At 42.4% G+C, this 25,278-nt stretch overlaps 1 protein-coding gene across 1 annotated transcript; it reads left to right on the plus strand.

Moving 5' to 3' along the window:
* Nucleotides 1–682: 682 nt before the first annotated feature.
* On the plus strand, nt 683–24,938 carry chatb (choline O-acetyltransferase b; the record flags this gene model as incomplete). Its single annotated transcript, XM_083787476.1, has 14 exons — nt 683–727; nt 2,665–2,856; nt 5,178–5,296; nt 8,427–8,480; nt 9,167–9,344; nt 11,980–12,157; nt 12,504–12,673; nt 13,217–13,317; nt 21,403–21,531; nt 21,670–21,792; nt 22,342–22,483; nt 23,740–23,802; nt 23,905–24,042; nt 24,654–24,938. The coding sequence occupies 14 exons, from the start codon at nt 683–685 to the stop codon at nt 24,936–24,938; spliced, it is 1,917 nt and encodes a 638-aa protein (XP_083643602.1).
* Between the last annotated feature and the right edge of the window lie 340 nt (nt 24,939–25,278).

The following is a 25,278-nucleotide window of genomic DNA, read 5'->3' on the forward strand; positions in this document are numbered from 1 at the left end:
GGCTCGACTTCCAGTCGGTCAGACAGTGTTGCCACCAGAACGCCGCATGAGATCTGTAGACTTTGGGGTTGTCAAATAAGTATCGCCTCGCGTTCCGAGGTGGGCAGGGAAATAAAACAAGCTGTCAAATAATATGTTCCGCGAATTGGATGGCGATGGGAGGAGTTTGTTGCGCCCAAGGGGGCTGGATGAGACAAACACCTTCAGCATCTCTCCAAAGTGCTCGTTTAAAGCCGAGGCTTACAGTATGTTCCGGCGTGGATGATATGCATTCCTTCGCTCACAAGAGGAGTTATGTGATGGGACAGGACACCGCGAAGTGGACCTGGGACAACATGTGATCTTTAGCACCCCTTGGACCCTTCAAGTTGTAAAGACTGTTCCGCCACTGTTCAGGTAAGCAATGCTTGACATTCCTCGTGATGTTTCAGCCCTCCAAATTTTGCATGAGCGTGGCGTGCATCAGTGCATGCAACATTGGCGTAATTGAAAACCAAAGTCATGCATTTAATTGCATCGTCATGTCGCCTTTTCCGATATGCCTATAGTTCTTAATTATTACTTTTGTATTCTATTTGAAAGGCTTTAACATATCGATCTTGTTGAAAAAGGCTGAACTTCAATCAACTTTAGAGGGTTTTCCACATTACTTCCCGCTCAGTGCACCTGGTCCACAACAACGATGCCTATCCTGGAGAGACAGCCGTCGAGAGGCCGGGAGAGCGAAGTACGAAAGTGAAAGTGTTTTACTATAGTTTGTTGATCAATTTGGATGTCATGCCAGGGGAATTACGCAATTAAACTTAATTCGTCGTGATGGTGCAGTGGCACAAAATAAATCAAGTTTAACCTGATTTGATAGAATGTTGAGAACTGCATCTTTCTAAGGAATTTAACAATATGCCATGTAAACTCTGCAGCCTGCAGGTTTAAATATATTGACTAATTGCATTGCTATCTTGACGCGTCACTATATAGGACATCAGATCTAATCATCGCTGTTATTATTAGTCTATTTTTACTATGAATACTGTGTCTGAATAGCTGCTGGGTAGACCACAATTATTTCCCAAAAGAGTAGATCGTCAGAAATTACAAAGAACTAAAACATATATGTAAATATACTGATAGCCAGGATAGATTATAATAACCGATAATATAAGTATTGCTTACTCGCTAACTTGGCATCAACTGGAGTTGAGCGCCTGATGTTGGCTGGCTACTCATCCACAACTGTGTGCACATCACATGTCTTTTGCATTATTGAACCGACAGAGATGTTTAACGGGTACAACAATACAGTACAGTATATATATATATATTTATGCAAATTGTAATAATTTGATTAAATAAAGTTGGGCAGTTATATAAAGAAAGTGAATTCCATATACTATAAATCCACAACTGTATTGAATTGATTTAGTACAATTTCAACATACTGATCAGTTAACAGCCTGGGAAACTAACATTAGGATATGTCATTTCTTAATTATTGCAATAGTCAGACAGAACAATTTATATTTTCTTTCCTTCAACAGGATATTTTCCAAGTAGGTTACCAGATGGTATAGGTTACCAAATGGGACTAATGGAATGGAATTTATTCACATATCTCAAACAGTTCTGAATGATTGATTATTAATGCTGCTTTTAATAATACAAGCAATTAAATAAACAATTTGCAGTGAAATTGCAACTTTTGGATGTGGGGTCCCTGCAGCTAAATTACTGATAGTATAGGAAGCAAATTGCACTCTCAGTGTTGACACTGAAGATTTGAAGTGCATATTTGGGTCCCAGAGATAAATATCTTGTATGCAGGGACCATGGTTTATGTATCACACTGGGAGTTTTTGAGAGGTGTTATAGCCCCTTGATTCGTGTCTGTGTAAACACAAACATTGAAGCCAAAAGTGAGGACAGAAAAGTGAGGACGCAAATTGTGATTGGCCAGAATTTGTGATGATTTGATTGGCTGAGCACAGAATGTGATGTATATATGATGTATGATAAGAGTGCCTGGCCCCTCACTTCACATGGGTGTGATTTTTTAATTAAAAGTAAGTAAGTAAGAAAGTAAATAAACAAAATGTGAAAAATAGGCAGTCAGACCAATCATTAAAATCTCGATAATAATAATAATAATAATACCTGACAACAAAAAAAGTAAGCACATAAAGGTTGCCATTCACTCATTTAACTAAGCCAAGTATAGCCTTTTTATGAGGGTCGCTAGCCCCTCCTATATACAGCTTTTGTCCACACACGTCTCATGTGTTTGCAAGGCAAGTCTATGGACTTTGAGGATATTACAATGTATTTAGAGCACTTTAGAGTGCACTTTAGAGCCATTCAAGTCTATACAGACTTTAATGTTTGATTAGAACACTTCCGACTTTTAGAGCCACAAGGTCTATATGGACTAACTTTATAATGTTTGTTTAGAGCACTCATGACGTAAATCGTTTTCCAGTTAAGTCTATGGACTTTAGTGTTTATTTAGGGCACTAATGATGACGTATAAGAAGTCTTGTGGCCGATATAAATACAGTGGGGGGCCCTAAAAGATATAATCTAATTCTCCCAGCATTGGCCTCCTTGAGTCTTAATCCATCCCTGCATTACATCTTGTGTTTTTCATATATATATATTTTATAATCCTAGGCCTTGCCCAAAGTCCCGGTGCCACCGCTCAAACAGACTTTGGACACGTATCTGAAATGTGTCCAACACCTGGTGGCCGAGGAGCAGTTCACCAAAACCAAGGTCATAGTGGAGAGGTTCGGGGCCCCCGGGGGCCTCGGGGAGGCTCTGCAGAAGAGGCTTCTGGAGAAAAGGGACAAGACGACCAACTGGGTAATAATGCCTGATATAACTCATTAATGGCTTGAAACATCAGTTGTTGTTGTTGTTGTTGTTGTTGTTACACCGTGCAATGGGAGTTTAAATTGGGCTTGAATTTACAAGTCTTAACTCTCTCTCATGTCGTTGCTGTCGGCAGAAACATCGTACTTCTTTTTTGAGGGCGCTAAGCGTGTGTGTATCAAATTTAGGATTATTTGATTGGCTGAGCACGGAATGTGATGTAGGCCTATGATGATGTGTGGCGATAAGAGTGCCCCTCACTTCACACGAGGGTGATCTTTCATTTATCATTTCTTTAGTGAATTAATGCCCTACTTTAGTACTTCGTCATACAAGTGTCACACAAAAGTAGACAAAATAGCAGATCTACAAGCTCGGGGATCGAATGTCAGTCTTCTCTATGTATGGTTATCCAGGGTTAGATGAGGGCAGTGTTGTGATCTTCACATGGAGATGGCCATATATGGTGGCATGACGTGTCACGAGGCGTGATGTCATGACTCATGAGGCGTGACCATATATGGATACGTGATGCCACGAGGCATGACCATATAGAGACGTGATGTCACGAGGCGTGACCATTTATGGAGGCATGATGGACTCCCTGGAATACCTTCCCAGAAAAACGAGGAACGTTTCTTTTTGGTTATTTTTCTCGCCGATTAATCAAATCAATTTGGGGGTCCTTGATATGAAAATGTTTCAGAACCACTGACCTAGTAGACCGGGATCCACCAGAGCTCTATACTTGGTCCAGTCCTTTCTTCCCTCTTCCTCTATACAACAAATCTCTTCGCACAAAATAGCCAATCTACAAGGTTCATGATGTTAACTATCTGTTGTGCAGTCTGCCAGAGACAGACGTACCTCAGCAGATGTTAAGTGAGGACAACAGACATGCTGGAGCCGCCCATAGAGAGAGGCATGTGTGTATCATAAGAAAAATGAAACCTATAACTCTGATGAATTGAATATGAAGGACCCCGATGGAAACAAGTCACCGGCTTCCTAGGGTTTTAAATCCTATTAGCAGACCTTGTAAACTGTACTTAACTCTTAAGTAAAAAAGTCTTCAATCAATCAATCAATCAATCAATCATCTTCAGATTCTACACTGCAAAATCCTTTCTGGATCTATGTTTACAATGAACAACACACAGTATTTTGTGGTGTACATGCTTCCTCCCATACAAAAGTGAGAACCATATTCACACAGCCATAGAATAGATTGTGCTCATATCACAACAAAACAGTATCACAGATAGATCATGAGATCCATTTCTGAACATTATAAAACCAGACCAGATAAAAGTGTGGCTTCATGTGGATCTCTGATTGCATGTGGTCAGTCTGTGACGCCAGTCATCTCTATGACATTATATGATATCTATGACGTATACTCCACATCTGGGCAAGGTTTCAGCCTGATTTGACTGATTCGAGTGCGGCCTCACTTCATTAGGCGGCGCTCACATTTGCGTGCAGTATGCGTCCGCCCATTCATTTCCCTTATCTTCCCCTCCCCCCTCCCATGAATGGGTGTGTATGGGGCGGACGCATGCTGCACGTGAATGTGAGTGCGGCCTTATATAGATGGCTTGACTGTCGTGGGATTCTATGGTAGCCTAGTGACAGCGACACAGCGTGCACAAGAAATTCGGCCTTGATCAGTTGAGCGGTTTCCGCGATTAGCTCCAGCAGACAATCACACAGACAGACCCTCCAATTGACGGCTTGATTTATACTTAGTTGCACACTGGTGTTGCATGGCGTAAATAGCAGATATATAGGCTCACAGCGCATCACATTCGTGGCACACTGTGAGCTTGTATATCTGATATTTACTAAGCACGACACTGGCACGCAACTAAGTATAAGGCTGAGGCTTCAGTCTCTTTCAGAGCCACGCCATAAAACACAGATCAATTGGAGCTTCGTCCTTGGGGTCTGTTGCTTCGTTATATCCTCGTGGTGATCAGTCAGTCCACAGTTCCTCCAGCTCACTGATATCCATCACTCTCCCACGCTCCCATCAACTCTCACCCACCACCCTTTTTCGCCACGCCACGATACACTGTAATGGCTTTTCGCCCCATCGCCCGTACAGCGGGTCTCATCTCTCAAAGACAGAAGATGAATCAAAAAAAGTTAAACAAACATAGACCGTACACTAAAACCCAGCCGTCCTTGTCAAGATGTGACGCGTTGTTGAGCCTGTAGATATGAGCTATTTCCACTGTATTTGTTATTAAGACATAGTATAAGTTAGGGCGTACTCCTTATTGTTCTGTGTATTCCCCCGTCTGTCTCAGGTGTATGACTACTGGCTTGAGGACATGTATTTGAACAACAAACTCGCGCTTCCAGTCAACTCCAGTCCTGTCATGGTTTTTCCCAAACAAACCTTCAGAGTCGAGAAAGACGCAATCAGGTATGTGTCCTGCATTCGGTGAAAATGACCATAATAATCATCAAGGTTATCCTTTTAGCATTGCTTGCGTAATTGTACTTGCTGTACTGTTTACTGTTATAAATTAAATCAATCAATCAATCAATCAATACCCCATATACTGCTGCCTCATCTCACTTGTGTGGACTTAGATATTAAAATATATAGATGCCTCATTGGTCGCTGCAGTTTGTAGGGACCTGTCTCCAACGGGTCAAGTGGAATCTCGGAAGGAAAGTGCTGCTGGGAAAAAGGGAGTCGCGCCTCTGATTGGCCTACCAAACGTCCCCTTACGTTCTTCCGTTTTGCTATGAATCGCAAGGAATCCCGGCTTTGTCAATGCAATCCAATCACGCATCGCCATTGCCTCCCTTTGCCTTCCGTTGAGATACAGACGGCCCAGAGCGGGAATAGGTGTCTAACTTTATATGTCTATGGGTGTGGAGCATTCATCCACCCCTCTTATGAGCAGAGGTGCCGGTGGGTAGTAATTAGTTACATTTACTCTTACATTTACCTAAGTAACATTTTTAAGTAAATTGTAATTGTAAGAGTAGTCTAAATTCAACACACCTTTCACTTGCTTATTACTTTTTTGCCATTTTTAATTTAATGCATGTTCTATTTTTTTTTTTTTTTTTTTTTAAGATATTTTTTTTGCGGCTTACGCCTTTTATTGATTTTTTAAGGGACAGATAGTAGGCTGACAGGAAACGGGAGAGAGATGGGGGGATGACATGCGGTAAAGGCCGTGTCGGGTTCGGGAGTCGATCACCAGTCCGGTGCCCAGACCGTTACGCTACGGTCTGGGCCTGTTCTATTTCTTTAATTCGTTCAGAGAGACGTCAGCCAATTTTGTTTATTTCCATTGGACAAGGACAAGCATGTATATAATTTTATATTTTACGTTCTGATTATTCAAACAATAAATCCGAGCACATGAAGTAACTCATTACTTGAGTAGTCTTTTCACAAGACATTGTCTTATACTCTTACTCAAGTAATTACTTGGATTATTTTTACTTTTACTTTATCATTCAGAATCATCATCATTTTAACAATACATTTTACTTGAGTACATGTTTTTGGCTACTCTACCAACCTCTGCTCAGACGAGACTCTACCTACGATGCACACCAGACACTAATGAGGATGCTATTAGGAGCAGGCCATTTTCCGGAATCTAATTAGAATGCGTTACATACGGCCTGGGACGGCTTAGTGGTCCAGCATGACAGTGTGACGCGGGTTCGAGTCCTGATCCTGACGAACTTTACTGTGTGTCTTCCGCCCCCCATCTCACTCCCCTGTTTCCTGTCTACCTACTACTATACACGTCAATAAAGGCAAAAAGGCCCAAATATATCTTAAAAAAAAAAGAAAGAAAGAATGAGTTACAGTACATACAGTGGCAAGTCCATATGGGTAGAGGGGTTCAGTAGCCTGGCGGGGGCCAGACTCACAGTGAGGATTCACTGACGCTTCCTCCCCGCAGGAAGAAGCGCCAGTGAATCCTCACTATGAGTCTGGCCCTGCGAGGATTCACTGACTCTTTTTTTGTAGCTTTGTAGCAGCTACAAACGTCACTTTGTATCTTCATGTTGCTGGCTTCCATTGAGAATGAATGGTTAGACTATATCTTTGCATGTGCCCGTGTGAACGCAGCAGCAGGCTACACACGTAGGTCTACACACTGGAGTCACTCAGGCCTCCAGGCTATAGCCTGAGCTAACGTGTTAGGTTTCTGGTCTAGAGGGGCGGGTCGCGGCTGAGATTTGCGCACGCCCTGATTGGATCTCATCGATCTGTCCGTCACCCCCGGCCCCTCCTCTCCCCCCTAGTGCAGCGCTACGTCACATCATTTGGAGCGACGCCCACCCGGAAGGGTTGACTCCCACTTTTAGACCAGAGCGGCCAATGCGTTCCTCGCTCCAGGCTTTCAATTTTTGCACCAACAAAAATGAAAGCCTGGTACCGAGGCTACTCAGGCTACACACGTACCTACACACTCATGCTATACTGTAATAACATAAGTGTGTATGAAAAAAGCATCCACCAAACGTCACACGCTACAGGCCTAAGCTGCTGATTCCACGTCCAAAGTCAAACAAATGAAACCATTCAAACGGGGGTACAAGCTGTGATCTTGTAGATCAGCTATTTTTGAACATATTTATGAAGTTTGAGAATTACTGATTCATAAGGCATTTGTAGAATGGCCTGGGGTATTATCACTTAAGCCCTTTAAAAAAAATAATTAAAATGGCAGATCTACAAGCTCAGGCAATGCAATGCAGGCATGCGTGAGTGTGTGTTTGGGAAACACTGCACTAAACTAGTAGCTGCTGAGAGCTTTATGCTCCATTGGGGAAGCATGGACCCAGATTAAGATCAGGTTTCTTCTTTGTTTTTTTTTTGTTTTTACAAACATGCAGTGTATCAGTGACTGTCAACGTCATGAATTGGCTAAATTTCTGCCTGTTATTGAATGAGCCAGCGGCCCTGCTGCCAGACACTAACAGCAGCCAGACTGTGCCTGTAACTCGCCATTAGCTTCTGTCAGCTCGCGGCACTAAGTGAATATTTCCAGAGCACCCTGAGCAGCTGGTAAACATACAGACAGAGCCACTTATTAGATTGAGAGTGACAGGACCAAGCTCTCCGCCGAGACCGCTAGTCAGGCCCTCGTTTGGGGGGGGGGGGGGCTGCGACTGCGACGAGGCCCCATCCTTTGCATTGATCCAGGGATTGAACGTAATAACAGAGAGACAAATGACACACAACACGAGATCTGACAGGACGCTTTGTTTTTTTCCTATCTGCACAAGTACCGCACGTGCACGCACACGCACACACACACACACACACACACACACACACGTACTGTAGTTCGGTCACGTGCACACACAACAGCTTGCACCTTTCATCCTGGGAATTTGCCACTGTGCCTGTGATTATTACCACTGCTCCGCCGAAAGAAGAGAAAGTGTGACCACAATCAATAGTTTACAGGTTCAATTCATAAAAACAAAAAGAAAAAAAGGAGTCTGAAGAGTTCATGTGTTGCAAACAATGTGATTTCTCCTCTCCTTGTCTTTTTCAATCATTTCAGATTTGCTGCTCACCTCGTCATAGGCGTTTTGGAATACAAGGCTCTCATTGATGCGTAAGTTCACCATGCATGATTTATTGCCCCCACCCAGGAGTCATAACTGTCATGAATTGATTCAGAAGGAAACCTAAAACCAATCCTGTTACTGCATACAGTGTCACAACAGATAATAAAACAGTACTCTCCTTATTAGAGTGCATACCATACCAATTTAGACTTTAGCCCAGTCGTGTTGGTCATTTGTATTTCTCGATAGAAGTAGCAGAGCAACGACCACAGTTGTGTAACTTGTGTTAGTTATATTGTGGTACTTGTCTGCATATGGTGTAAAGTAACTAAGTACATTTACTTAAGTACTGTACTTCATTAAGTACAATTTTAAGGTACTTTTATTTCTACTCCACTACATGTTGGATCCAAATATTGTACTTTTATTCCACTACATATATTTGAACACTTTAGTTACTAGTTACTTTGTAGATTTGGATTTTAATTACAAAACATACTGTAACCACTTCAGCCCTACTATAGACATTTCGGCCAATTGAAAATAGCCAATCTACAAGCTCACAATGCGTTGCGGTGCGACGCATTGTGAGCTTGCAGATCTGCTATTTTCAAAAGATCTTTATACATTTTGATAACTTGAAATGGATGCATTATGGGTACTTTTACTTTTGGTACTTTAAGCATACTTTCACTCAAGTATATTTACCATGTTTCCACCATACTGCCACAAGGAGGGAGTTGCCGGTGGACTATGCTCGCGGTCAGCTGGCGGGGACGCCCATGTGCATGGATCAGTATGAGCGCCTCTTCACCTGCTACCGCTACCCAGACCCGAGGAGGGACGTTCTCGACGTCCGCGTCAACCAAGCCTCGGAACCAGAACACATTATCGTGGCACGTAAGAACCAGGTCAGCTCACCATGTGATGATCACTGACCGAGGAACCTATATCATAAAATGGCGCTGGTCCATTAAGGCCTAACATCTAGCACCTGGCCTGAATATAGGCATTGAGATGTGTACATATTCTTCTCTGTGAACTATATATTAGAACCATAGACTGTAAAAAATATGGACAAAGCGTTCCCCGGGTCTAACATGGACGTAAAATGAAGCCTGTTATTCCTGCACTGTAAGTCGCCATCTTTCTAGATCCGTTTGGGCCCAGCTGGCCATTGGCTGGCTCCGTTTGGGCCCAGCTGGCCATTGGCTGCCCAGACAACGAGGCGGGACTTCCCCCCTTGTTCTCCGTTGGTTTTTATTTTGACTCGAGTGGGAGGGGAATCCCGATCATAGACTGTAACGGTAGCCACGCCCCTCAGAACATACGCGACTTTATGGTCATTTATTTTATAAATGGGACCATAATTTTCCAAAAAGAATATTATGACATTAGAAATTAGACTTTAAACTAGTGACTGGAAGCAGAAAGTATTCATGACCATGTTTATTAAGGTAATACAGTCTAGGTGAAGTTGGGCCCAAATACATGGACTTCTATGGGGCTATGGGTTTTTTTGGGTCCAGTGACAGCACCACAACAGGCCATTATATGAACTTTCAGGAGTTTCAGGCTTCACAAAATATCTGTCTGACTGCCCCCCTGATTAGAACACTATATATGTTAATTTCATCTGAAGCCTGTAGGGTTGGTATTCAAAGTCTGCCCTCGATTCGATTCAGTTGGATTCAATTCAATTAGATTCAATTCAAACAACTTGATTAATCCCACAAGGGGCAATTTGTCTCGAGCAGTTTTGTAACAGAGACACAGAGGAACTGAACATAATAAGTAAGTACAAACAAGTATGCCAAGAAGGCATACTGCCAAGCAGGCATACTTGTATTCTAGGCATAAGCAATATAAGGGGTCGCCTTTAACTATAGCCTTAATCTGATTGGTAAATGGCTCTGCATTGTTGCTGCTTCTGCATCATGATTAGTTAGACCACATTCACCACATGAATTTTCCTTTCAAAATAACTATTACAACAACTTTATAGGCCTACCTGCTTCTTATTGGGCCGTTCAACATGTCCATACACAGCCAAATATGTCTGTGGCAAGACTTGTTTATGTCTGTGGCCTATTATATGTACTGTATTATTAAAAAAAAAAAAAAAAAGTGCAGCAAAAACAGTTCTGTTCAGAAGGATCTATTTGTTACAAAAGCAAAGGAGGACAGTACTGAGCAAATAAACTTGCTGGAAAACGATTTCACCGCTGAGAGAAAGTGTTGCTTTTTTTTTTCTTAATTTAAGCTTCGGCAGATACAGGCTTTGAGAAAAACAACAAAGACCCAGAACCTCCTTCTGCTCACTGAGCTTGATCTCGGTGGTGTAACAATATATAACTATAATAACTCTCCACAAATCCACGATCCTAATCCGTGGAGACCCTTGATCCACAGCCTGGGCGTCCACAATCTCCACTTAGAAGCTTGTTCACCTCTGATCAAAGTTAGTAGCCCTTGCATGGAACTAGTTGTGACAGTGCATTCCTTTAAATCCTGGCATGCTTGTTGGTCACAGAAGGAACTCAGGTCAGGTCAGAACTTGTTGAAGTCTTGTTACTCTTATGTGCCTGTAGTGTACACAAGATGTAACAATAGCAGAACAGATCATAGTAGAAAATATGAAAAAGCCCTGATTATAAATTGGCTACAGCACAGCAAGGTGAAAAACACACACGCGTTGTGGCAAAAGGCTTCATACAGAGTAGGTGCGTTTAACCTTGCCATGCAGAACCTAGCCACTTTAAATAAAGGCTTTTAAATAATTTCCCACAAGAGTGCCATTGGTCGCCTTTTTCTTTCGTTTTTTTTGCTATTCATTTTGTCACCCTTGCACCAAAGAGCACATTGTCTGGATGTTCACGGTTCACACGTCTGTCAGTAATATGTGCTCCTTTTTTATCTTACAGATCTTGACAATGTTGTTCAGGCGGTTCTATGTTTTGTTGGCAAACCAGTAGATATTAGAAAGTTGGAGATGACTCAATAAGAGATTCACAAAGATTACAAAAGGATGACGGCCTGACAGAAAACAAATCTTCTACGTTTCCTTACAACACAGGGTTTGACACATTACCATTAGTTATTATTAAGCACATGATCCCTGCAAGCTTCCCGTTTCTGGAGAATTGTTCTACATCTACATGGATCTGACTGATTTGTTTGCGCCTGATGCCATGACGACACATTGAGGTTAGACAACACACAACAACGCTGTAGGGTTCAAGTGGTTAATAATCTGTCACTCTCTCTGAGAGCCCCCCTGGAGAGTCATGTTTTATTGATCAGAACAGGAGATCCAAGTTTTATTTCACCATTGATATCCAGCCAATGGCTGACATATCTAGGCTAGTGCGCCACAAACCAGTGCGCTAACGGAGCAATTAACACGTATCAAAACGCACGAGGGAGCTAATTAACAAACAAGGACACAGCTGGACATCGTGGATGCGGTCTCTCTTCCAAATGACACATGATTTAATGATTGTGTACGAGTTAAAATATTTATCGTGATCCGCTTTTCCTCCTCAGTTCTTTGTACTGGACGTGGCCACGAAGAATAAGCCTCTCAACGAGATGGATGTCTTATCCCAACTGGAGAAAATTGTGAAAATGGCAGACAGCGCCGAGGAAAGACTTCCTCCGTTCGGTCTCTTGACCGCGGACGGCAGAACCGAATGGGCACAAGCCAGAGACGCCCTCGTGAAAGGTCTGACCTCAAACAACCCACTCCTTTTCACCACTCAATTGTAAGATAAAATAAAAAATATATACAGTAGGATCAACTATATTAAGCCACACACCGTCAATGGTCTGTCCAAAACCTTGGTCCCAGACCCGATATCTGTAAAATGACTTGCTGGATTGCGTTGGAATTCATGTTGCACCTGCGTGCTCCCTGGAGGATGCAGGCGGCGGATACGACTATAGACGATCTATAGTATAAACATTGTTTTTAATTCTTTGCCTATAATGTCACACAAAGGGACGCAAGGATGAAAAGGATGGAATGCCGTTATAAGTGAGCTATAAACGAGACTCCTTCGTCTATGCAGATCCAATCAACAAGGAGTCTCTGGCACTGATAGAGAGCTGTCTGTGTGTGGTATGTCTCGACGAACCCAGCGGGACGGAGCGCAGCGACACCAACCGGGCCCTGCTGATGCTCCACGGAGGAGGCCATGAGAAGAACGGGGCTAACCGCTGGTACGACAAGCCAATGCAGGTACGGTATACTGCAGGGCCACGCCGGTCACATCAACATCCTCACGTAATCACCAGTGTTGTCTTTGTCGACTAAGACTATGACGAAAAATGTTCGTCGACTACCGTTTCACACTGAGGAAAACTGAATAAAAACGAATTAAAAACTAAGCCATGATGACTGAAACTATGACAAAAATATACTGACAATTTTGTTGACAAATAAAGACTAGACTGAAATGTCAGGGAGGGACTAGTGGACAAGAGATCCAGTATAAGTAATTTTACAGTTGGTTGCATGTGACTTTTGCTGCCAAAAACAACACGGGTAATCACATAGTGGTTCTCAACTCTTTCAGGCAGAATAATCAAATTTTGCCGCTTCAACTGTCATCTGGGGACCTCCCCAACATCATGTGTGTGTGTGTGTATGTGTGTGTGTGTGTGTGTGTGTGTGGGGGGGGGGGGGGGGGGGGGGGGCACAGGTTGAGAACCACTGACGAAATGCATCAGTACACCCGGTATGAGGCCTTGTTTCATTACATGACCCGATGCCTTCTCTCAGTTTGTCGTAGGCATGGACGGGGTGTGTGGAGTGGTGTGCGAGCATTCGGCCTTCGAGGGAATAGTGCTGGTCCAGTGCTCAGAGTATCTGATGAAGTACATGTAAGAACAACCTACAGTATTACTGTATATGCCAAACACTCCTGTACACACAATAGTTGTATATTATGTACCAGTTGAGACATCCCATTTGGTTCCATGTGTACACTCTCTACTCCATAGCAACGACTAAAAGGTCACACACAGCAAGGTCCAGATGGTTAATCTAATTAACCTAACACTCCAGATGTTACTGTAAACTCAGGCACAGCTGTATTAGAGTGGCAGTTGATGTTCTATAACAATAAACTTGGAGGTGCGATCTATTATGCCCCACGACAATCAATTTCGGGTTGATTGGATGTTGCATTCAATATCCAAACCCTGTTTGATGGTCATTGCCACACGAGTCACAAGATCATTTGTACCTAATTTGGTGTCAATATTTACCTGCAATAAACAGTGATGTTTGTAGCAATTGTGGTGCCTCTATGTGTGTGTAAGTGAAATCGCAATTGCCATCCCCAACCCCGCCCGTAACCTCCCCAACCGCTATGATGTACACAGTCCTGTGGCCATCAGAAAAGCAGTTGTATGATTGTGATGAAGTTAGATGTTACTTCACTGTACAACAAACAAACACAAGCCTTACTACCATTTTCTCACACAAATTCAAAGCATTTGAGACATTATCGCAAAACACGTTCGTAGGCCATACAAGTACATTAAATGCGATTTAGACTTCTTATTTTAAATTGAATGTAGTTTAGTTAAAACGGACAATCAATGCGAAACAAAAATAACCCTAGAATCCATACCTGTCTGTCTGCACAGCACAATAGTACACCACAGCGCATGCACAGTCTCGTACACACGCACACACACACACACACACACACCCTGAGTTCAGCACCATGGACAGCGACCATGTCCTTATGTAACCTGTTTCAACTTTTTCTTTGGAGATAGCTTATATTACATGAGATTGTCTCACCGGGCATGACAGGGGCCAACATAAAGAGCGGACCATTGATGCCAAATTGGTTTTGGAGCAGTGACAGCAGAGAACAGTTTATTTAGTAAAAGAAAAAAAAAATACAAAATGTAACTGAATATTTTTTCCCTGACAATCTGTTTTATTAATATCTGAGATATAATGACATTGGAATGAAGTTGGTTAAATGCTTCTAGTAGTAGTAAACTACTTTTACGTGTAGTTTAGCTTGCTACATGTTTGTAACTTCAACTTTGTAGTGAATCTGTAACTGGTAGCTTAGCTCACTATACTTTACAAGTAGTTTGTCAAAACTGGCAGTCAGAGATGTATGAAGTATGTCTGGGAGTCATATAGTCACATATCAAACTTAATTATTTCAGCATAAAGAACTTTGACATTTGACTCATTTCAGTTCAGACTCAAGAGTCATCATGTAGCCTATCCATCAAACCACGGGACCACATCCTACAGAACATTGACTGTGGGCATTTTCTGATTATGCAGCACAAGAAAAGCAACTGGCTAATTTTACAATGCACATACATAAATATGTTATTGTACAGTTGATTAAAATGCTATCTCATTAGCGTGGGTTCCCCAATTAGCGGCCCGCGGGCTATCTGCGGGGGGGCCCCAGATATAAATGGCATTAAATTGGGGTCAGTAGCCTCTGCATGTCAAACTGGGGGTCCTTTTCAAATGGGGTCTTGCCCTGAACATTAATTTCAGGGCAAGACCTCGACCTCGCGCATGCCGACTCGGCCCCCAGCCTGGTAGTGGAAGATTTAAGGGACATTTGACTTCAAGTCATGATACAGAGAAACCCTTTGGCATGGAAGTACCTTAGGGTCATAATAAAAGATTTATCCAAAGACACAAGCTGCATCACCCTTCATTTATGAAATATACACCTTTTTCAAAATGGCCGCCGACAATAACCCACTATTACACCATACCCCATATCTTTGCTTCTGTTAGAGCTATAATAATAATATTGGTGCCAAAGTATACATTTTTGGGGTCAAGGAATCCAATTAAATAGATTTCAAGAATTAAAAACCCAATAGTTTTCTCGTTACCATGACAACGGGGGTAAAATATGCACTTTTAATTCGAAAAAATACGTTTTAACAGGGTAACTTTACCCCCCCTCACCCACTAAAACTTTCATTTAGTTTCCTCTTTGGCATGGAAGTACCTTAGGGTCATAGGAAAAGATTTATCCAAAGACACAAGCTGCATCACCTTTCATTTCTGAATTAAACACCTTTTTCAAAATGGCCGCCACCATTTACAGCAATACAGCATAGCCCCTATCTTTGCTTCTGTTAGAGCTATAATAATAATATTGGTGCCAAAGTATACATTTTTAGGGTCAAGGAATCCAATTAAATAGATTTCAAGACCAACAAATCCAATTGTTTTCTCATTACCATGACAACGGGGGTAAAATATGCACATTTCATTCGAAACAATACGTTTTAACAGGGTAACTTTACCCCCCTTATCCACTAAAACCTTCATTTAGTATCCTCTTTGGCATGGAAGTACCTTAGGGTCATAGGAAAAGATGTATCCAAAGACACAAGCTGCATCACCTTTCATTTCTGAATTATACACCTTTTTCAAAATGGCCGCCACCATTTACAGCAATACAGCATAGCCCCTATATTTGCTTCTGTTAGAGCTATAATAATAATATTGATGTCAAATTGTACATTTTTGGAGCCAAGTAATCAAATTCAATAGGTTTCAAGGCAAAATAAATAAATACAAATAAAACAATCTCATTACCATAACAGGGGTAAAATATGCCATTTCATTCAAAAATATATGTTTTAATAGGTTAACTTTCCAACCCTCACCCCTAAAACTTTTATTTAGTTTTCCCTTTGGCATGGAAGCGCCTTAGGGCAATTGGAAAAGATCTATCCAAAGAGACAGGTTGCATCACCCTTCATTTACGAAATATACACATTTTCAAAATGGCCGCCACCATTTACAACAATACAGCAGATCTAATATCTTTGCTTCAGTTATAAAATTTTGCTCATTTCCACTCATCATCATACATCATCAGCCAATCAGCTGAGCACATTCCGTGCTCATACATACACACGTACACACAAAGCTGTTCATATAGGAGTGGCGCTCAAAAAAACAATGTTTTTCTCATCACCATCACAATTGTGGTAAAATATGCACATAATTAATCAAATAAGTCTCAACAAGGTGACATTAAATTTCCCCCAGCATTGCACAATACAGCGGTTTCCTGCTGAGTACCATGGCCTCAGATTTGGAGATGCTGATCCTCTTCCTATGGCCACCAAACACTCGACAACAATCTAATCCAGTGAGAGTTGAAGGTCTCGGACCGAATGTGCCATCAGGACCACATAATCTGCATGAAGCAGTGAAGCAACCCTTAGCTCCCCGAAGCGTATACCCTCTCCTCCACGGCTGCGTCTCGAGATCCTGTCCATGAATATCACAAACAGGATAGGTGACAATGCGCAGCCTTGGTGGAGGCCAACCCCCAGTCCCCACCACAAACAAATCTGACTTACTGCCCCACACACGGATACAGCTCTCGCTTTGGGTGTACAGAAATTGAATGGCCCTCAACAAGGACCCCCTCACCCCATATTCCTGCACCCTGCATCCACAAAACACATGTAGACCGGATAACATACTCCCAGGCCTTTTCCAGGATCTGTGCAAGAGTGAAGAGCTGGTCAGTTATTCCACGACAAGGATGGAATCCACCTTGCTCCTCTTGAATCTGAGGTTTGACTATCGGCCAGACCCTCCTTTCCAGTACCTTGGTGTAAACTTTGTCAGGGAGACTGAGCAATGAGATACCTCTAAAATTGGCACACACCCTTTGGTCCCCTTTCTTAAAGAATGGCACAACTGCAGTCTGCCACTCTTTAGGCACAGTACCAGACTTCCGCGCAATATTGAAAAGATCCATCCATCCATCTTCAACCGCTTATCCGTAGTCGGGTCACGGGGGCAACAGCCCACCAGAGAGCTACAGACTTCCCTCTCCAGAGCAACATTAGTAACTTCCAAGTGTTCCAAGGCCAATGAATGGCTGTGAATGAATGGATCTCCTCCCAGTGGGACTTGCATCGAGGACCTCCCTATAGGGAGACGCCCGAAAGGCATCCTAACCAGATGCCTGAACCACCTAAGATGGCTCCTTTCCAGGCGAATAAGCATCGACTCTACTCTGAGTCTCTCGCGTGACTGAACTTCTCACCCTATCTGTCCCTATGTTGAAAAGATGTGTCAAGTGTCGACCAATCCCCTCAACACCCAGAGCCTTCAGCATTTCTCGACAGATCTCACCAACCTCTGGGGCTTTGCCACTGTGGAGTTGCCTAACTGGCTGCTTCCCGTCAGGCCTGCAACTGCCTGAGTCTCCCGGGATAACATATACTGACCATAACTGTTATGGTCAGCCCATAATTAGCACAGAAGTCCAATAAAAAGCCACCACTCGGGTTCAGATCAGGGAGATCATTCCTCCCAATCACGCCACTCCCAAGTGTCTGTCATTGCCCACATGTGCGTTGAAGACCCCCAGTAAGACTACGGAATCCCCCACAAGAAGTGCCCCATACAGGGCCCCATGTAAGGCACCTTGAAAATGCTGCATGCAGAGGCAGCTATACATGGCTCTCTGCAGATACTTGTCTCGTATACATTATGTGAATAGGATTTGCAACCCCATTGTCAGGGTATTGACCCTATGTACACTTTGAAGTTTACCATCATAGCTTTAACAGAAGCAAAGAATAAAGATCCATACCTTTGCTTCTGCTGTATTACTTCAAATGGTGGTGGCCATTTTTAAACGCATAATTTCAGAAATGAAGTGTTCTTATTTGTCTCTTTGAATAATGTCTTTCTTATTGCCCTATAAGGTACTTCCATACCAAAAGTAAAAGTAAATAATGTATTTTTTTTAATTAAATTTGCATATTTGTCCAACCGCTGTCATGGTAATTAGTGATTATTTATTTTTTGCATTGAAAACTACTCAATTTAATTCCTTTGTTGAAACCAATATTATAGCTCTAACAGAATTATATGAGCTATGTTGTATTGCTGTAAATGGCGGCAGACATTTTTAAAAATGCATATATTTCAGCAATGAAGAGTGATCTTATTTGTCCTTCGAATAATTTCTTTGCATGTTACTTCCATGCCAAATGGAAAACTAAGTACAAGTTTTAGGGTGGTGGGGAGGGGGTGGAGGTTACCCTGTTAAAGCATGTTTCTTCTAATGAAATGATCATATTTTACCCCTGTTGTCATGGTAATGAGAAAACTTATTGGATTTTTTTGTCTTGAAACCTATTTAATTGGATTCCTTGACCCCATAAATGTACACTTTGACACCAATTTCATCATTTAAGCTCTAACAGAAACAAAGATATGGGCTATGCTGTATATGGCGGCGGCCATTTTTAAAAACACATGTATTTCAGAAATGAAGAGTGATGTTATTTGTCTCTTTGGATAATGTCATTTCTATGACCCTAAGGTACTTCCATGCAAGAGGTAAAACTGAATTAAAGTTTTAGGGGGTGAGGGGGTGGAAAGTTACACTGTTAAAACGTATTTTCTTAATTACATTTGCAAATTTTAGCCCTATTGTCATGGTAACAAGAAAACATTTGGGGTTTTTAGACTTGAAATAGATTTATTGGATTCCTTGACCCCAAAAATGTACAATTTGACATCAATATTATTATTATAGCTCTAACAGAAGCAAAGATATGGGCTATGCTGTATTGCTGTAAATGGTGGCGGCCATTTTGAAAAACGTGTATATTTCAGAAATGAAAGGTGATGCAGCTTGTGTCTTTGGATGAATCTTTTCCTATGACCCTAAGGTACTTCCATGCCAAAGTGAAAACTAAATGAAGGTTTTAGCAGGTGAGGGGGTGTAAAGTTACCCTGTTAAAATTATTTTTTTAATGAAATTTGCATATTTTACCCCTGTTGTCATGGTAACGAGAAAATGATTGGGTTTTTTGCCTTGAAATCTATATATTTGGATTACTTGGCCCCAAAAATGTATACTTTTACATAAATTTTATTATTATAGCTTTAACAGAAGCAAAGATAGGGGCTATGCTGTATTGCTGTAAATGGTGGCGGCCATTTTGAAAAACGTGTATATTTCAGAAATGAAAGGTGATGCAGCTTGTGTCTTTGGATAAATCTTTTCCTATGACCCTAAGGTACTTCCATGCCAAAGAGGAAACTAAATGAAAGTTTTAGTGGGTGAGGGGGGGTAAAGTTACCCTGTTAAAACGTATTTTTTCGAATGAAATGTGCATATTTGACCCCCGTTGTCATGGTATCGAGAAAACTATTGGATTTTTTTGTCTTGAAATCTATTTAATTGGATTCCTTGACCCTAAAAATGTATACTTTGGCACCAATATTATTATTATAGCTCTAACAGAAGCAAAGATACGGGCTATGCTGTATTGCTGTAAATGGTGGCGGCCATTTTGAAAAAGGTGTATATTTCAGAAATGAAAGGTGATGCAGCTTGTGTCTTTGGATAAATCTTTTCCTATGACCCTAAGGTAGTTCCATGCCAAAGCAGTTCTCTGTATCATGACTTGAAGTTAACGGCAAAAAAATCGTCCTTAAATCTTCCACTATGGTACCGTAGTCAAAATATGGCCCTTGAGGAAAGTTAATTGGGGAACCCTGGCGTATACAGTAAATATCTGACGGGGACAATTAAGTTGGCACATCAGCCAAGATCAGAACTGACAAAACAAAAGTCACAAAAATAAGGTCCATTGGTTATGCTCTATGTGTCTCATGAAGCTATGGACAAGAATTAGCCAAATGGGCACATGTCCAGCTTATGGCTCTAAACCAGTGATATTCAACTGGTGGCCCGCGGGCCAATTTCGGCCACTGGGAAGTTTTCTTGTGGCCCTGGAACACACTTTAAATTGCTAATGTTATGGCCATGTTATCTCCAGTTATTATGGTGCTCACATCAAGACATACTGTAATTGTGTCCATTGTTGTGTGTTAATAGTACACATATGTCCATTGTTATGTGCTATATGTCGTATGTGACCATCATGGTGACTTCGTACTGCATTTACACATTGTGATGTTTGAGAGGATCATCTCTGTGCCAGACATTTACATTGCACAGGCTTTTGAGTTTGAGAAAATAGGAAGTGTGTCCATGGCACGGAAGCGTCTTCGTAAGAAGGGTATTGGGGCAGGCTGACATGGTGAAGTGTTTCTATTATGATTGAATGAATGACATTATTATTATTATTATTTTTACCTGGTTTATAACAAGGCCAACAGGCTCTTATGACTCATCCTGATGTTTCATGAACTATCAGTTGAGAGTTAGGGCATCGTGACATTCAGCCTGGGAAACTATTGGATGAAACACACAATGGTGTAAAAGCTAATGGATGAGATGGAGAATTATTACAATAGAGGGAGATGGCATTTAATGGAGGAACTGCACTCCAAACTCATGTTGTGCTCTCTTCTATGTAACTGAAAATATATACAATGCAACGTTTGTTTTCGGTGAAATAGATACCTTTTTTTGGTTGTCTTGCGGCCCCCAACTTTAAGTAATCTTACAATTGTGGCCCCCTGTCCAATCTAGTTGAATACCCCTGCTCTAAACTATAAGTGGCCAAATACAGTTATTGTTTAAGTGTCTTTGAGACACTGAAGCCCTAAATGCTCCCGATGAGCAGGTTGGTGCCTTGCGTGGTTTCCTCTGCCGTCGGTAAAGTTACAAGTTCACAACATATTTAAAAATCTTCTCAAATGGGAGCCAAACAGCCTACATATTTGGTGGTCCTTGATCTGAAACTGTTTGAGAACGAATCTACAGAAAGCATGACATTAAAATAAATTCAGCGAATCCTTCTTATTGGTGACAATTATAAAGGTCACTGTGTCTGTTCTGTTCATAGACAAGCCTATACAGTACCACTCCCTTGCGTCGCCTAACTTCCTCGCACTAAGAATAAATGAGGTGCATCGAAAACCTGCAATGACAGTAGTTGAAAATGTTAACTGTATGACAAATTACATCTGTATGCTGTATATTATCATACAAACAGGACAGGGAGTCCCTCTAAGCTGGCGAGGTCATCAAGTTTGACAGAGCTTCCTCCGCCACGAAGGCTGCGATGGAAGTGTAACCCCCACATCCAAGGGTTGCTGGCAGCCTCCGCCGACAGACTCCAGAGGTAGGGAGAACTAATACATATAGCACGATGTGTCTCTGCAGACACCAGTGGAATGACATACTGTACAGTAACCAAAGTGAGTTTAAAGTGACTTAGCGTTGAAACAAAATGTTAAATTAACATATTTTCTTCCTCCAGGTTGGTGAGAAATCTTGATATGGATGTGCACAAATTCACAGTCTATGGAAAAGAATTCATCAAAAAGCAGAAGATGAGTCCAGACGCGTATATACAAGTTGCCCTACAACTTGCATTCTACAGGTAAATACAGTCTTCTCACAGCCTCTGCAGACTGTCCGTACAAAGCAAATGAATACCTCGAACATTAATGATCCTCTCCCGTGAATTATTGTACCTCCTGCTTTCCCCCTCTAATGTTCTCACCAAACCTCACACGGCCTGGGGCTGTGCTTTGAAATTGTACATGTGGTGTAGAGGGGAAAAGGGAAGGGGTGGAGCAACCCGTCTCACCCAAACACGGTGAAATAACGTATATTGGCAATTCTGTACATACACTATTATTGAAAGCCGAGCCTCCGTCGCGGTCAAAACATTAGTAATATGTACAGATTCGGGGGGTTTCTAGTAGTGCATGTACGGAATTGCCAATCCGTGTTATTTCACCGTGTTTGAATGAGATCAGGCTGGGTGGAGTAAGAAGAACCCCTGGGGGATGCCGGTCAACAAAGTATATAATTACACTTTTTAAGTGGTTAAAATGTCACTGTTGAAAAGGCACTAGTTATGCTGCAGGAAAGAAATGCCACCGGAGTGATTTGTGTTGTGTTCTCTTTCCCGGCGTGTTCTCAGATGCAACGGAAGGCTCGTGTCCACGTACGAGAGCGCCTCCATCCGGCGCTTCCAGCAGGGGCGTGTGGACAACATCCGCTCTGCCACTCCCCAGGCCCTGGCCTTTGTGAAGGCAATGACGGATGAGAACGCCACGCTCACTGTGAGTCATTTTTCACACTTAAGTCCCCCCAATTATTGGACCCCCTTCCCCCCTCGCATATATCACTGTTCATCATGTCTGCTTAAAACGAAACAGGTGCCACCGGTCTCCTCCTCCCCTCAGACAAAGTCAATGCTGCTAACCACCCCTGTCCAAAAACTGATGAACTCTAAGCAGATAACGCATCTGCAAACGGCATGCTCATAGACTAACAGACAGAGACAGACACACAGATAGATCGTTTATTTGTCCGCAAGGAAGACATTATTTTCCACAGTAGGTGCATACAAACATACCGCACAAGACAATTATCCAAACTACTGGGTTTACAGCCACACAAGAGAGACAAAATCATGGATTGGCGCTCTACACATCAGACTGGTTACTTAGTTAGAGCTTGTGTGGCTGTGGGAACACAAATGTGTATAGTAATACCCATACGACCAGACGTGGGTCACGCATGATTGAGAGTGCTTTGGGGGTCAGGGATGAGGTGACACAATCAGATAAGTTGGGGATGAGAATACCATTGTGGATAGGGAGGGACTGCCTCTTGAAACGTCACTTGCGAGGAGTGTGTGAGCTTGCAGATTGGCATTTATAATATAGAATAAGGCTTAAGTTATACAGTAAGTGGTAAACCCATTTAGGACAGGAACCCCTTTTGGTGTTTTAACAGCTGTACCGTGATTAAACATTCGTGTTCTAGATCTCCCTGTGTTTTCACTAACCTTTGAAAAGCCACTGCAACGACTTGATAGTTGCTTCAATTCGCTTGACGTAGTGTTCAAAAAGTGCCGACCACAACAATAGAGCGGATACGGAACGCGCACGATGCGCAGCACCGCTGCCATTGTAATGCATTGGACTCAATTTCCCATAAGCATTATGTTATACTTTAGCTGTTGAAAAATAGCAGATCTACACGCTCATAGCGTGGCACAGAGTGACGCACTAAGAGCTAGTAGATCTGCTATTTTTTTTAATCGTGAAAATGTGGCGCAAATAATTTAATATATATTCTTTCAGAGCAAACGTTTTTAACTCAAATCTTTGCTTCTTTGGGGGTCCCTGGAACAACATATTTTCAGATGGGGGTCCATGGCCAAATACAGATAATTCTGGGGGTTCTTGACATGAAAAAGGTTGAGCACCACTGACATGGAAACATAGGTCTTTCAGAAAACTGTTAGGATATTTTTTTAGAATCAGCCTCAGGTCTAAATGGCTCAATTGTTTCTCACTCCCTATTGCAGGATTCCGAAAAAATGAAAAAATTGTGGGATGCAATCAATGCCCAGACAAGCTTCACAATCGCAGTAAGTATTGACAAGAATGAACACATGTTCAATTTGCTGCCAGAAGCTTAAGTTGAAAGAAGAGTGCCTTTGGAAAATAAAATGATTTCCCCTTGTTTTCAGGCTATTACAGGGATGGCGATTGACAATCATCTACTTGGGCTCCGGGAGATCGCCAAGGAATTAAAAATGGAGAAACCAGATATATTTTGTGATGAGACATATCTGGCCAGCAACCAATTCATCCTCTCCACCAGTCAAGTAAGCTGTGGTCTATTTTCATTTTCAGTTTATTACGGCACACAATGCATCTTATTGTGTTAAAAGGTCACGAGTGTGAGGTTCATTCAATGTAAAGCCTATGGCGGCCGAAAGAGACCAACATGATGCGCTAAAGTTTATAAAAATGCATCAATTTGACAACACAAACACTTCAGAAATGCGTTGCAAATGGACAAATCACAAGCACACGTACCACTCACAACATGGACGAATTATGACTTGTGCTAAGTGTGCACATTCACAGGGGCCCTGGGCCCTGAGCCCTGAATCTTGGATTCAGAATGTCCTCAAAGTCACACTTTGAGGACAGATTGGACTTTCCGTTCCAGAGATAATGGCCAAAACAATCTTGCTGGACAGGTCATTCCAACTACTCTCTTATATTATTTGACAATTTGGCCAATGTTTGACCAGTTTTACAGTATAGTTTGTTTCTTTTCTTTTTATGAGGTATTAAAAAGGTCTTCAAAGTCCAAAATTCTTTCCCCCACCCTCAGGTTGAGAACCACTGTCCTTAGACAGGCCGAACTAACTGACTCCATGTGGCGTCTGTCTGCCTGCCATGCACCCTCTCTCTCTCCACCATGCAGGTCCCCACCTCGGTGGAGATGTTCTGCTGCTACGGCCCCGTGGTGCCCAACGGCTACGGGGCGTGCTACAACCCGCAGGCGGACCACGTCCTCTTCTGCGTGTCCAGCTTCCGGGAGAGCACCGAGACGTGCTCGGCCGTGTTCGTCAAGGCCCTGGAGGAGGGCCTGGTGGAGATCAGGGACCTGTGCAACAGGAGCAGTGCAGCGAGCGCCTGCAGCGCAGCCAAGCCGGCTGGTGGTGGCAGCCAGGGAGTCAGCAGCCAGCCTCTCAGAGCAGGGAAGTAATTAAGTCATTCTGAGAGGAAAAGGACAGTGCACTCATACAAGTCTCTGTTAAGCACTTTCACGTCCCCATTTTGGGCATGTCATTACAGTTAAGTATATAAAACATTGTCCATTTCCTGAAAATGGCAAAAATAGGTTATCTACTACTAGCCAGGTCAGCCAGTGTGAGTTCCGGTCTAGAGGGGCGGGTGCCGCTGGGATCACAGCGGTGGAACCTATTGATTCACCGATCTGAGCTCACCCCATGCCACATGTGTTTACATCATCGTGTGACTAAATATAACTAAAATATGGCTTACGTTTTACTTGAGCCCTATTTGATACAAAACGTGTCGCATCA

Source organism: Protomyctophum parallelum, assembly GCF_964188405.1.
Source record: "Protomyctophum parallelum genome assembly, chromosome: 17".
Classification (NCBI taxonomy): domain Eukaryota; kingdom Metazoa; phylum Chordata; class Actinopteri; order Myctophiformes; family Myctophidae; genus Protomyctophum; species Protomyctophum parallelum.